Raw genomic sequence first — 14,658 nt, forward strand, 5'->3', positions numbered from 1 at the left:
GAGTCTCGGCCGAGATTATGTGCTCAGGTCTCTGGATTGGGAATTGAACCCCGACCCCCTGACTCAGGGCCAAGAGTGTTACCACTGAGCCAAGGCTGACATGGTCTGTTCCTTGTTCCCATTACACTAGACCATGCCTGTGTTATTACACTAACCCCACCCATTCATACTGCCGTGGGCCTTCACTCTGTTATTAGACATTCGGCAAAGCATTTGCTACAACAATAAAACAACCAGAACTTACATTAATATAGCGCCTTTAACTCAGTGAAACTTCTCATGGTGCTTAACAAGATCGATATCAATAAAAGAAACATTTTTGATACAGAGCCACAGTGAACGATATCAGGACAGATTCGCAAAAGATTGATCGAAGAGGTATATTTTAAAAAGAACCTTGAAAGAGGAGGTGGAGGTTTCGGGGAATTCCAGAGCTGAGAGCTTCGGCAGCTGAAGGCACGGCCGCCCATGGTGAAGCGATTAAAATCGGGGATGCTCAAGAGGACAGATTTGGAGGAGCGCAGGGAACTCGGAGGGTTGTGGGGCTGGAGGAGATTACAGAGATAGGGAGGGGCGAGGCCATGGAGAGTTTTGAAACCAAGGATGAGAATTTTTAAATTGAGGCGTTGCTTAACTGGGAGCCAATGTAGGTCAGTGAGCACAGGGGTGATGGGTGAATGAGATTATAGCAATAGGCCCTGACTTGCACACACTATTAGATGAGACCCAATCTTTGTTTTGTTGCACTAGATACTGGCTGTGTGACCATCACACTAGATCCAGCATTGTGTTCAGTATAACACTCGAGTCTGCCTCTGTTATTATTGGATCAAACACTGTCTTTGTTACTCTCACAGTGGGCCATGCATTTGCTGTTATTACTCTGGATCCTGTCTCCACTCTTATTGTATGGGCCCCTGTCTCTGGAATTGTTACACTAGACCCGGCCTCTGCTATGATTGGAAAATAACCTGTCCCTGTTATTCCAGTTCTAGTGCACACCTCTATTATTATAATTATAGATCTTGTCTCTGTTGTATTCAATAGAGTATGTTTCTGATATTGTTAAAGTAGACCCGGCTTCTGTTAGTGTGACACTATCACCTCTTTCAGTTATTATTGCAAAAAAACTTTAGATTCTTAAAGACTTGTTTCTAGTGTAAAACAAGGCCTTGTTTCAGTTATTAATGCACTATACCCTGTCTCTGTTTATATTACACTAGACCCTGTCTCTGTTTATATTACACTAGACTCTGTCTCTGTTTATATTACACTAGACCCTGTCTCAGTTTATTGAACCTCGACCATGTCTTAGTTATTGCAGCACTAAACAACATCCACAAATATTGGAAGTGGTTGGGGAGGAAACAGTGAAAGTAACAGTCAGAAAATAGAAGACTGGAGACAGAAACAGAGCAAATTTCGCTGGATAGTTGCAAGTGTTTCATTCCTTTCCAAACGAAGGACATAACCAGTGAGAGAATGAGATATTTATTAACCTCACGGCAGGTATAGGTACAGTTTCACTGTTGCCATCACTGGCACCAATTATCACACACTGGGGGTAAATCTCAGGAGCTTCTGTGCGATGGTGAGGTGATCACTGGACAATAAAGCTCAGAGACTGGTGGGGAGCTGCTCATTATCCTCAATGTGATTTAATCCCCTTTCCCACTGAATACTGCGGACAGACATGGTCACCTTGGTAACAGAATGGTCAGTGTGACATCACTTTCTAAACAAGTGCACACAAGACAATGGGTTATCAGTAAATGGTAAAGGTATTAAACACTCTGCAATTACATTGTGAAGAAAATGGAAATAAAATGCTGGAAAATAATTGCTGAAGATAATAATTTATCTGTGGTATTGACTAGCAAACTTGAAGAATGATGTGTTTTGTTTACACACACACACAAACATATATCTGCTTAATATCAGGCTCTGTGTGTGCACTTTTCTGTTTTCTGCTGCACCCGATGGTGAAATTACTGTGGACTTTTGGACCCTGCGGCAGCCTATCCGGTGGCGCTTGCTGGGTCAGGATCGAAAGAGTCTGCGCGCTGTTCCTCCTCCCACTGCCTGGGGGAATGGGGCAGATATTTTAAGGGGCAGCGACTCCCCTTTCTCTGCCTATTTATAGTTAAAGGGACAGTCCAGTTTATCTTGGGGTGTCGGAGGACTTCACTAACAGAGCTCCCATTAACAGTCGCTCCCTTCTGTACTGTGCAGTGATTGTAAAGCTGTCTATTTCAGTGACTTGAGCCTTTCTAAAATGTCTCACTGTTTTTGATGTTCCAGTGACGAAGGTTTCGGTTAAAGGTGGAGTAAAATTTGTTTCAAAATATTCTGTTCTTACCCTCCCTCAACCCCCCAAATTTTAGAACACTCTGCAGTACTGCCTGGGAAGTTCCCAAGTTCGTTCCTTGATCTGGGCTGTTATTTGATCTCAGCCAAAGCAGCAGTTCAAGGGTTATAATTGTCCTCAGTACCACTGGGCTAAACATGAGTAAAAATCAGCCAGTGTCCCTGCTCTTCATACCGATCCAGTGACCTCAACTGGGAAGTGTGTGGATAAGAACTTAAGACATAAGAACATAAGAATTAGGAACAGGAGTAGGCCATCTAGCCCCTCGAGCCTCCTCCGCCATTCAATAAGATCATGGCTGATCTGGCCGTGGACTCAGCTCCACTTACCCGCCCGCTCCCCGTAACCCTTAATTCCCTTATTGGTTAAAAATCTATCTATCTGTGACTTGAATACATTCAATGAGCTAGCCTCAACTGCTTCCTTGGGCAGAGAATTCCACAGATTCACAACCCTCTGGGAGAAGAAATTCCTTCTCAACTCGGTTTTAAACTGTCTCCCCCGTATTTTGAGGCTGTGCCCCCTAGTTGTAGTCTCCCCTACCAGTGGAAACAACCTCTCTGCCTCTATCTTGTCTATTCCTTTCATTATTTTAAATGTTTCTATAAGATCACCGCTCATCCTTCTGAACTCCAACGAGTAAAGACCCAGTCTACTCAATCTATCATCATAAGGTAACCCCCTCATCTCCAGAATCAGCCTAGTGAATCGTCTCTGTACCCCCTCAAAAGCCAGTATATCCTTCCTTAAGTAAGGTGACCAAAATTGCATGCAGTACTCCAGGTGCGGCCTTACCAATACCCTATACAGTTGTAGCAGGATCTCCCTGCTTTTGTACTCCATCCCTCTCGCAATGAAGGCCAACATTCCATTCGCCTTCCTGATTACCTGCTGTACCTGCAAACTAACTTTTTGGGATTCATGCACAAGGACCCCCAGGTCCCTCTGCACCTCAGCATGTTGTAATTTCTCCCCATTCAAATAATATTCCCTTTTACTGTTTTTTTTCCCAAGGTGGATGACCTCACACTTTCCGACATTGTATTCCATCTGCCAAACCTTAGCCCATTCACTTAACCTATCTAAATCTCTTTGCAGCCTCTCTGTGTCCTCTACACAACCCGCTTTCCCACTAATCTTTGTGTCATCTGCAAATTTTGTTACACTACACTCTGTCCCCTCTTCCAGGTCATCTATGTATATTGTAAACAGTTGTGGTCCCAGCACCGATCCCTGTGGCACACCACTAACCACCGATTTCCAACCCGAAAAGGACCCATTTATCCCGACTCTCTGCTTTCTGTTCGCCAGCCAATTCTCTATCCATGCTAATACATTTCCTCTGACTCCGTGTACCTCTATCTTCTGCATTATTTGAGGACAGGATTTGAGGCTGTGATGCCTACCACAGTGGAAATCCTGCTGGCACTCACTGAATCGACTGACGGTGAGGCACTAGAGGTTAAATAATGTCTGTGGAATTGCACACAGCCAGATTCAGCACTTTCTGGAGATAAAAAATCTCAGATGCTGAAAGGAATGTTGATTTTTAGACAGTGAGGATGGAGGGAGAGTGTCTAGAATAAGGAGGGACAGGAGGGGACAGAATGTTCTGTAGAATCTAGAATTGTCTGTTCTGAATTTCTATCCTGTACTTAAAGTAACAATGTTTGTAACCACCATTTATTTGCAGGGTATTAGAAGGGGAGGATCTGCAGCTGGGAAACTCAATCCAAACATCGCCTCAAGATTTGACAGATTCCCGGATTGATCAGGATCACCTTATCATCAACCTTTGTAAAAACACCAATCACAGCGGGGAGAAACAGGACACATGTTGTGTGTGTGGATAAACCTTCAATCAATCGTTCAGCCTGTGAGACCCGTGCACCCACCTGACTCAACACTGTAAATGTGGGCACAGTGGGAATGGATGGTGTTGTACATGGAAAGTGATTCAGTCGCTCATCTCACCAACTGACATTTGAGTAATTAGATAACAGACTTTCTCCTGTGAATATAGAGCTGGTTTATTGGGCTGTGATGTGTTTACTTATTCATCTTGTTGACTCTAAACCATCGCCAATTATTTGATGTGATCAGTTTATATGTACATATTTTAAAAATACATTTGCTGAGTGGATTCAAATACAAATTGAAACCAGGTTTGCAGGCGTGATGCTCCATTTGCACATCGAAGGTGAGAGAGATGCTGTGGGGCACACGCTAAGTCCAGTATCTGAAGGTGATTAACAGACTGGGTTTTATGTTTAGTGATCCTGGGCATGTTACCAACACCTTCCCTGGATACCAAGGCTAGGAGAGGCACTCTGGAAGGTATGGGGAACTGGGACTTGTCCCAGAGAGTAACCGAAGATATGAGAACTGAAATAACCTCGAGTTAAAAAGGAGAAAAAGGCCCAAAATGGTGCAGTTGGTAACAGAACATAAATCGGTCTCCTCTTTAGTGGAGACATCAAATATTGACACACTTTGTTATTTGAAATATCAAACTATTAAACTCCAGCCTAGTTATAGGGGTTATTAACAGCAGCAGAAACAACCCCCAACTGACAGAATGAACACGATTCAGTCAGGATGCGATTAACAGCAATTACAGTAGAATCCAACTCCTGCAGTCACTTGTGAACTCGTTGGTATCTCAGCAGGTGGGATGACCGAGTGAATCCCTTCCCACATACAGAGCAGGTGAATGGCCTCTCCCCGGTGTGACTGCGACGATGCATTTACAACTTAAAAGGTTGGGTTCAGTGCGCAGATGAGAATAAAATTAATGAGCTGCTCATTTTCTCTGCTGGATACTGGGCCTTCTGTGCTGGCCCAATCGGGTGAGCCCGGGCTGGCCCAATCGGGTGATGTAATGACCAAAACTGTGTGAGTACTCCAGCTGTGTCCTAACTAGTGTTTTACACAGTTCTAGCATAACCTCCAGAGGGAGGTGGGAGTCTGGAACTTACTGCCGAAAGAGCAGCAGAGGCAGAAACCCTCATCGCATTTACAAAAGTACTTGGATTTGCACTGGAAGTGCGTTAACCTACAGGGCTACGGACCAAGAGCTGGAAAATGGGATTAGGCTGGATAGCTCTTTTTCGGTCGCACAGACATGATGGGCCGAATGGCCTCGTTCTGTGTTGTAAACTGCTATGATTCCATGTCACCAATCCCCTCCTGTCTGATATAATATTGCGAAGCACAGTGGAAGGCCAGAAGATTGGAAAATTTTTAGAAACCAGCAAAGGACGACTAAAAAAATGATAAAGACAGAGAAGATAGCATATGAGAGCAAACTAGCAAGAAATATAAAAAGAGACAGTAAGAGCTTCTACAGGTATATAAAATGGAAACAAGCGGCTAAAGTAAATGTTGGTCCCTTAGAGGATGAGACTGGAGAATTAATAACGGGAAACACGGAAATGGCAGAGATTTTGAACAAATATTTTGTATTGTTCTTCACGGTAGAGGACACTAAAAACATCCCAACAGTTGATAATCAAGGAGCTATTGCGGTGGTGATGGTGGGGTGAAGCGGGACTTAAAACAGTCACTATCACTAGAGATAAAGTATTCAGCAAACAAATGGGACTAAAGGTGGACAAGTCCCCTACACCTGATAGCATGCATCCTAGGGTCTTAAAATAAGTGGCTGCAGAGATAGTGGATGCACTGGTTGTAATCTACCAAAATTCCCTGAATTCTGGAGAGGTCCCAGCGGACTGGAAAACTGCAAATGTAACACCCCTATTCAAGTAAGGAGGGAGGCACAGAGCAGGAAACCATAGACCAGTTAGCCTACCATCTCAGTGGGAAAATACTGGAGTCCAGCATTAAGGAAGTAGTAGCAGGACATTTAGAAAATCATACTGCAGTCAGGCAGTCAGCATAGTTTTATGAAAGGGAAATCATGTTTTGACAAATTTGCTGGAATTGTTTGAAGATGCAACAAGCAGAGTGGATAAAGGAGAACCAGTTGATGTTGTATATTTGCATTTCCAGAAAGCATTCGAGAAGGTGTCACACAAAAGGTTACTGCACAAGGTAAGAGCTCAAGGGGTTGGGGGAAATATATCAGAATGGATAGAGGATTGGCTACCTAACAGAAAACAGAGTCAGCATAAATGGGTCATTTTTCGGTTGGCAAACTGTAACTAGTGGGGTGCCGCAGGGATCAGTGCTGGGGCTTCAACTATTTACAATTTATATTAATGACTTGGATGAAGGGACTGAGTGTAACGTAGCCAAATTTTCTGATGATACAAAGATAGGTTGTTGTGAGGAGGATGCAAAGAATCTACAAAGGGATATAGATAGGCTCAATGAGCGGGCAAAAATCTGGCAGATGAACTATAATGTGGTAAAATGTCAGGTTATCCCCTTTGGTAGGAAAAATAAAAAAGCAAATTATTATTTAAATGGAGACAATTACAAAATGCTGTAGTGCAGAGGGATCGAGGGGTTCTTGTACATGAAACTCAAAAGATTAGCATGCAGGTAAAGCAAGTAATCAAATGGAATGCTGGCCTTTATTGCAAGGGAGATAGAGTATGAAAGTAGGGAAGTCCTGCTACAATTGTACAGGGCGTTGGTAAGACCACACCTGGAGTACTGCGCACAGTTTTGGTCTGGACTTGTCTCTATTCCCGTGCCGAGGGGATTGCTACACCAGACGGGAGGGGCAACATTTGGGGACGCGGATTTCCCACTAATTCCCATTCCCCTTCTTTCTGGTGGATAATGGAGGGGTCACTGTGTGTAATGTGCAAGTCAGTAAGAATTGTCTGCAAGCTCTTTCTAATTGGAGATTTTATTCAGTGGAAACTTTCACACACTATTGTAGATTTTGTACCAAAGATCAGTTTAGGATTAAAGTAAAAGTTCATAATTTTATTGCAAACTGAATTTCTGTTGAGAGTCGCTGAATTAAGGGAAAAGATAACACACTGCGTTTCTTAAATGGACACTGCAGCCCCGAGAACACAATCAGCAATATATCCAGAATATTAAAGTCCAGCCCAGTTATAGGGTTATCAGCAGAAACAAACCACAACTGTCAGAATGAACATGGTTCAGTTGGGATGTGATTAACAGCAGCAATAACAGTAGATTCCAACTCCTGCAGTCACTTGTGAACTCGCTGGTGTGTCAGCAAGTGGGATGACCGAGTGAATCCCTTCCCACACTCAGAGCAGGTGAATGGCCTCTCCCCAGTGTGAACTCGTTGGTGTGTCAGCAGGTCGGATGACCGAGTGAATCCCTTCCCACACTCAGAGCAGGTGAATGGCCTCTCCCCAGTGTGAACTCGCTGGTGTGTCAGCAGGTCGGATGTACGAGTGAATCCCTTCCCACACTCAGAGCAGATGAACGGCCTCTCCCCAGTGTGAACTCGCTGGTGTTTCACCAGGTCGGATGAAGAAGTGAATCCCTTCCCGCACTCAGAGCAGGTGAACGGCCTCTCCCCAGTGTGCACTCGTTGGTGTATCAGCAGGTTGGATGACTGACTGAATCCCTTCCCACACTCAGAGCAGGTGAACGGCCTCTCCCCAGTGTGAACTCGCTGGTGTCTCAGCAGGTGGGATGAATGAGTGAATCCCTTCCCACACTCAGAGCAGGTGAATGGCCTCTCCCCGGTGTGAACTCGTTGGTGTGTCAGCAGGGTGGATGAATCTGTGAATCCCTTCCCACACTCAGAGCAGGTGAATGGCCTCTCCCCAGTGTGAACTCGCTGGTGTCTCAGCAGGGTGGATGATGTAGTGAATCCCTTCCCACATTCAGAGCAGGTGAATGGCCTCTCCCCAGTGTGAACTCGTTGGTGAGCTACAAGGTGGGATGACTGAGTGACTCCCTTTCCACAATCAGAGCAGGTGAACGGCCTCTCCCCAGTGTGAACTCGCTGGTGTATCAGCAGATTGGATGACTGAGTGAATCCCTCCCCACACTCAGAGCAGGTGAATGGCCTCTCCCCAGTGTGAACTCGCTGGTGTCTCAGCAGGTGGGATGACCGACTGAATCCCTTCCCACACTCAGAGCAGGTGAATGGCCTCTCCCCAGTGTGAACTCGCTGGTGAGCTACAAGTTTGGATGACTGAGTGAATCCCTGCCCACACACGGAGCAGGTGAACGGCCTCTCCCCAGTGTGAACTCGCTGGTGTGTCAGCAGGTCGGATGACTGAGTGAAACCCTTCCCACACACGGGACAGGTGAACGGCCTCTCCCCAGTGTGATTGCGTCGATGAATTTCCAGCTCAGATGGTGATCTGAATACCTTCCCACAATCACCACATTTCCACGGTTTCTCCATGGTGCGGGTGTCCTTGTGACTCTCCATGGTTGGATGATCAGTTGAAGCCTCGTCCACGCACAAAACACGTTTACAGTTTCTCCGCGCGGTGAATGGTGCGATGTTTTTTCAGGCTGTGTAACTGGTTAAAGCTCTTTCCACAGGCAGTGCACTGGAACACTCACTCGGGTGTGTGTGTGTCTCGGTGCCTTTCCAGTCACACTGATATTTGAAATCTTTTCCCACAGACAGAACAGGCAAACATTTCTCCTTCCACTTTCAAAGGCCGATGATATTCAGGTCCTGATGAATCGATTGACTCCGTCAGATCTTGACGTGATGTTTGGTTTGTGCTTCCTGTCTGAAAATCTCCCCTTCTAATATTCTGTAAAAGGAGATAATAAAACTCATCGCTGTCAGTGCAAGACAGAAATTCAGAATACACAATCTAGGGACCAAGTTTCGACAGGAGTTGCTCCTATTTTTTTGGAACAACTAGTTTTTTTTTGAGTATCCTAGAAATCACAATTCTCCCCATTTAGTTTGCTCCAGTTTCAGTCGGTTAGTTCAGTTTTTTTTTTAGTTCAGTTTCTTTTTAGTTCAGTTTTTTTTTCCAAAAGAGGGCGTTTCCAGGCACTTACGCCTGTTTTGGCCATTTAAGTAAGTTTAGACAGCGAAAAGTTACTCCAAACTAACTTAGGCCTGAGTAAATGTCCACTTTGATATGCTCAGAAAACCTTGCGGACACTTTAGCAATCAGGCGCAGGTAGCCAGAGTTAAGGGGAGGGGGAAGTGAAGTTAGAGGATTTTCCAAAGCATTAAACATTTCACTTTTAAAAATAAAGAACCATCATCAATAATAAATGATCAATAAATCAATCAATAAATAAATCAATAAATTAAAAAAATCAATAAATCAATAAATAAAAAATTACAGTTCCTACCTCACCTACTGCAGCACCTATGCGTTGGGGAGCACCGGGAGCCCTCCAGCAGCACACGGCCCACACTCAGCCCTGCCTGCCTGCCTGATTACATTTTCAAGGGGAAAAGCTCGAGTGTGCCCCGCCATCGAGGAGGTGGTCCGGTGGGGCCCGCTGCCGAGGAGGTGGTCGGGCGGCCCCATCGCGGAGGAGGTGTTCAGGTGGGCCGGCGAGGAGGCCTTGCGGTAAGAGCAGTGGTGGCGAGGTGAGGCCCGAGGTTGGGCAGCGGCGAGGCGAGGGGTGGTGAGGCGAGGCCCGAGGTTGGGCAGCAGCGAGGTGAGGGACGGTGAGGCGAGGCCCGGGTTTAGGCAGCAGCGAGGCAAGGGACGGTGAGGCAGGCAGGCCACTTGGCCAGGGATAGGGTCACCCGGAGCCACGATGCACTGGGAGGGCCAGGAACTACTGCGCATGCGCGCAGACTCCACTGCGCACGCGCGCAGCTGCCGGCACTTTTTTCGGCGAAGGGCTGTAGCTCCGCCCCCCACTGCTTCTGCTGCGCTGCACCCAGTACAAAGCAGGCCTGATCATCGTGGAGAATCCCGAGGTAAGTATTAGGTGCGCTTTTCCTTCTAGAAAGTCGACGGACCTCTCGGAGGTGCGCCATTCTACGGGTCGGTCGAAACTTGGCCCCGAGTTTCCATGGAACATTCTTTCCTCTCTTGTTCTTCCAAAGCTGTAAATCCCTGTCCCACACATTGTCCCTCCTGCTGTGCTGAAGTCCAAAACCATCGCACATTTCTAGACTGTTTCTCCTCCACTCCCAGTTTTCACCACCAATACTGGCTGGGTTCAGTTCTACATTCACTGGTTCCCCTCCCTCTCCTCCCCTGAAGGTGCTGACTCTGGCTGGGTTCAGTTCTACATTCACTGGTTCCCCTCCCTCTCCTCCCCTGAAGGTGCTGACTCTGGCTGGGTTCAGTTCTACACTCACCAGTTTCTCTCCAGTAGTGACCTATGTGCCCAATCTCCCTGTGTGAACCTCAACAGTGAGTGTCGACAGGCTTTTCCACTGTCCTCACCTGAGGCCTCACACGTTCATTTTCCAGCAGGGTCACTGGACCCTCCTCCCAATTACTCAGTTTCTAAATGATAAGCGGATAAGGGGTTATGAGGAGTGGGCAGAGAACATAAGAACATAAGAAATAGGAACAGGAGTAGGCCATACGGCCCCACGAGCCTACTCTGTCATTCAATAAGATCATGGCTGATTCGAGCATGGACTCAGCTCCACTTACCCGCCCGCTCCCCATAAACCCTTATCGGTTAAGATACTGTCTATTTCTGTCTTAAATTTATTCAGTGGCCCGACTTCCATACCACTCTGAGGCAGCAAATTCCACAGATTTACAACCCTCTGAGAGAAGACATTTCTCCTCATCACAGTTTTAAATGGGCGGCCCCTTATTCTAAGATTATGCCCTCTAGTTCTAGTCTCCCCCATCAGTAGAAACATCCTCTCTGCATTCACCTTGTCAAGCACCCTCATAAATCTTATATGTTTCGATAAGGTCACCTCTCATTCTTCTGAATTCCAATGAGTAGAGGCCCAACCTACTCAACCTTTCCTCATAAGTCAACCCCCTCATCCCCGGAATCAACCTTGTGAACCTTCTCTGAACTGCCCCCAAAGCAAGTATATCCTTTCGTAAAATTGGAAACCAAAACTGCACGCAGCATTCTAGGTGTGGCCTCACCAATACCTTATATAGCTGTAGCAAGACTTCCCAGCTTTTAGACTCCATCCCCTTTGCAATAAAGGCCAAGATACCATTGGTCTTCCTGATCACTTGCTGTATCTGCATTTCATGCACAAGTACCCCCAGGTCCTGCTGTACTGCGGCACTTTGCAATCTTTCTCCATTTAAATAATAACATGCTCTTTCATTTTTTTCTGCCAAAGTGCATGACCTCACACTTTCCACATTATACTCCAGCTGCCAAATTTTTGCTCACGCACTTAGCCTGTCTATGTCGTTTTGCAGATTTTGTGTGTCCTCCTCACACATTGCTTTTCCTCTCATCTTTGTATCATCAGCAAATTTCGCTACGTTACAATCAGTCCCTTCTTCCAAGTCATTAGTATAGATTGTTAATAGTTGGGGTCCCAATCCTGATCCCTGCGGCACCCCACTAGTTACTAGTTGCCAACCCAAGAACGAACCATTTAGCTCGACTCTCTGTTTTCTGTTAGTTAACCAATCCTCTATCCATGCGAATATATTGCTCCCAACCTCCTCAATATTTCCTCATAAGTTCACACACTCATCTCTGAAATCAACCTCGTGAACCTTCTCTGAACTGCCTCCCCTCTCCTCCCTTAAGATGCTAACTTTGGCTGGGTTCAGTTCTGCACTCACTGGTTCCCCTCCCCTCACCTGAAGATGCTGACTCTGTCTGGTTTTAGTTCTGCACTCACTGGTTAACATAAGAAATAGGAGCAGAAGTAGGCCATACGGCCCCTCGAGCCTGCTCCGCCATTTAATACGATTATTCGTGATCCGATCATGGACTCAGGTCCACTTCCCTGCCCGATTCCCATAACCCCTTATCGTTTAAGAAACTGTCTATTTCTGTCTTAAATTTATACAAATGTCCCAGCTTCCACAGCTCTCTGAGGCAGCAAATTCCACAGATTTACAACCCTGAGAAAAGAAATTTCTCCTCATCTCAGTTTTAAATGGGCGGCCCCTTATACCAAGATTATGCCCCAAATTCTATTCTCTCCTATCAGTGGAAACATTCTCTCTGCATCCACCTTGTCAAGCCCCCTCATAATCGTATTATGTGTTTTGATAAGATCACCTCTCATTCTTTTGAATTCCAATGAGTAGAGGCCCAACCTACTCAACCTTTCCTCATAAGTCAACCCCCTCATCTCCGGAATCAACCTTGTGAACCCTCTCTGAACTGCCTCCAAAGCAAGTGTATCCTTTCTTCAATATGGAAGCCAAAAGTGCACGCAGTATTCCAGGTGTGGCCTCACCAATACTCTGTACAACTATAGCTAGACTTCCCTGCTTTTATACTCCATCCCCTTTGCAATAAAGGCCTAGATTCCATTGACCTTCCTGATCACTTGCTGTACCTGCATACTAACCTTTTGTATTTCATGCACAAGTACCCCCCAGGTCCCACTGTACTGCAGCACGTTGCAATTTTTCTGCATTTAAATAACAACTTGCTCTTTGATTTTTTTTCTGCCAAAGTGCGTGACCTCACACTTTGCAATATTATACTCCATCTCCCAAATTTTCGCCCATTCCCTAAGCTTCTGTCCTTTTGCAGATTTTGTGTGTCCTCCTCACTCATTGCTTTTCCTCCCATCTTTATATCGTCAGCAAACTTGGCTATGTTATACTCGGTTCCTTGTTCCAAGTCGTTAATATAGATTGTAAATAGCTGGGGTCCCAGCACTGATCCCTGCGGCAACCGACTAGTTACTGATTGCCAAACCGAGAATGAACCATTTATCCTGACTCTCTGTTTTCTGTTAGTTAGCCAATCCCCTATCCATGCTAATATATTGCCCCTAACCTCCTCAACATTTCCTCATAAGAACCCCCTCATCTCGGGAATCAACCTCGTGAACCTTCTCTGAATTGCCTCCCCTCTCCTCCCCTGAAGATGCAGACTCTGTCTGGTTTCAGTTCTGCACTCACTGGTTCCCCTCCCACTCCTCCCCTGAAGGTGCTGACTCTGGCTGGGTTCAGTTTTAGACTCACTGGTTCCCCTCTCCTGAAGGTGCTGACTCTGGCTGAGTTCAGTTGTATACTCGCATGTTCCCCTCCCTCCCATCCGCCTCTTCCCTGAAGGCGCTAACTCTGGCTGTGTTCAATTTCACATTCACTGTTTCCCCTCCCTCCCCTCTCCAGCAGGCAGAGTTTAGGGAGCTAGCAGGGAGATTAAAAAGCAGGACCTCAAAAGGTAGTAATCTCTGCATTACTCCCAGTGCCACGAGCTAGTGAGTACAGAAATAGGAGGATAGAGCAGATGAATGCGTGGCTGGAGAGATGGTGCAAGAGGGAGGGCTTTAGATTCCTGACACATTGGGACCACTTCCGGGGGAGGTGGGACCTGTACAAACCGAATGGGTTGCACCTCAACAGAGCCGGGACCAATATCCTTGTGGGAGGGTGAGGGGGTTTGCTAGTGTTGTTGGGGAGGGTTTAAACTAGCTTGGCAGGAGGATGGGAACCTGACAATAGATTCAGCAGGGAGGGGAGCAAAGCTGGAATTAGAAAGCAAAAATAAAGAAAGTGAGTTAAGGAGAGAGGAAACAAGCAGGAAAAAAGGGTAAAAAAAAAAACTTAAAGGCACTTTGTCTAAATGCACGTAGCATTTGTAACAAAATAGATAAGTTGACGGAACAAATTGAGACAAATGGGTATGATCTGATAGCCATTACAGAGACGTGGTTACAAGGACCAGGAATTAAATATTCAGGGGTACTTGACAATCCGGAAGGACAGACAGAAAGGAAAAGGAGGTGGGGTAGCTCTATTGATAAAGGATGGAATCACTGCAATAGTAAAAAAACGATATTGTCTCAAATGATAAGGATGTTGAAACAGTTTGGGTGGAAATAAGGAACAATAAGGGGAAAAGGTCACTGGTGGGCATAGTCTATAGGCCCCCGAACAGTAGTAACTCTGTTGGTCGCAGCATAAACCAGGAAATAGTGGGGGCTTGTAAAAAGGGAACAACAATAATCATAGATGATTTTAATCTCCATATTGATTGGATAAATCAAATTGGTCAGGGCAGCCTTGAGGAGGAGTTCATGGAGTGCATAAGGGACAGGTTCCTTGAGCAGTATGTAACGGAACCAACCAGGGGGCAGGCTATCTTAGATCTGGTCCTGTGTAATGAGACAGGATTAATAAACAATCTCCTAGTAAAGGATCTCCTCGGAATGAGTGATCAGAGTATGACTGAATTTCAAATTCAGATGCCGGGTGAGAAAGTTGGATCTCTAACCAGCGTACTAAGCTTAAATAAAGGAGACTATAAAG

General features: G+C 45.8%; 2 protein-coding genes and 1 long non-coding RNA gene across 3 annotated transcripts in view; 1 reads left to right on the top strand and 2 right to left on the bottom strand.

Moving 5' to 3' along the window:
- Nucleotides 1–14,658, bottom strand: part of LOC139247642 (zinc finger protein 664-like) — a 334,128-nt gene that overhangs the window by 219,195 nt on the left and 100,275 nt on the right. The window lies entirely within an intron of this gene.
- LOC139247648 (uncharacterized) overlaps nt 1–14,658 on the top strand; it is a 497,861-nt gene that overhangs the window by 131,774 nt on the left and 351,429 nt on the right. The gene's annotated exons all lie outside the window — the stretch shown is intronic.
- The window catches only part of LOC139247656 (zinc finger protein 585A-like), a 126,359-nt gene that overhangs the window by 82,085 nt on the left and 29,616 nt on the right, over nt 1–14,658 (bottom strand). The window contains exon 2 of the mRNA XM_070871749.1: nt 7,524–9,048. Coding sequence (XP_070727850.1) covers nt 7,524–8,711 — 1,188 coding nt within the window. The 5' untranslated portion in view covers nt 8,712–9,048. The remainder of the gene's footprint in view (nt 1–7,523; nt 9,049–14,658) is intronic.

This window comes from Pristiophorus japonicus, unplaced genomic scaffold (genome assembly GCF_044704955.1).
Source record: "Pristiophorus japonicus isolate sPriJap1 unplaced genomic scaffold, sPriJap1.hap1 HAP1_SCAFFOLD_278, whole genome shotgun sequence".
NCBI classification, from domain to species: Eukaryota; Metazoa; Chordata; class Chondrichthyes; family Pristiophoridae; genus Pristiophorus; species Pristiophorus japonicus.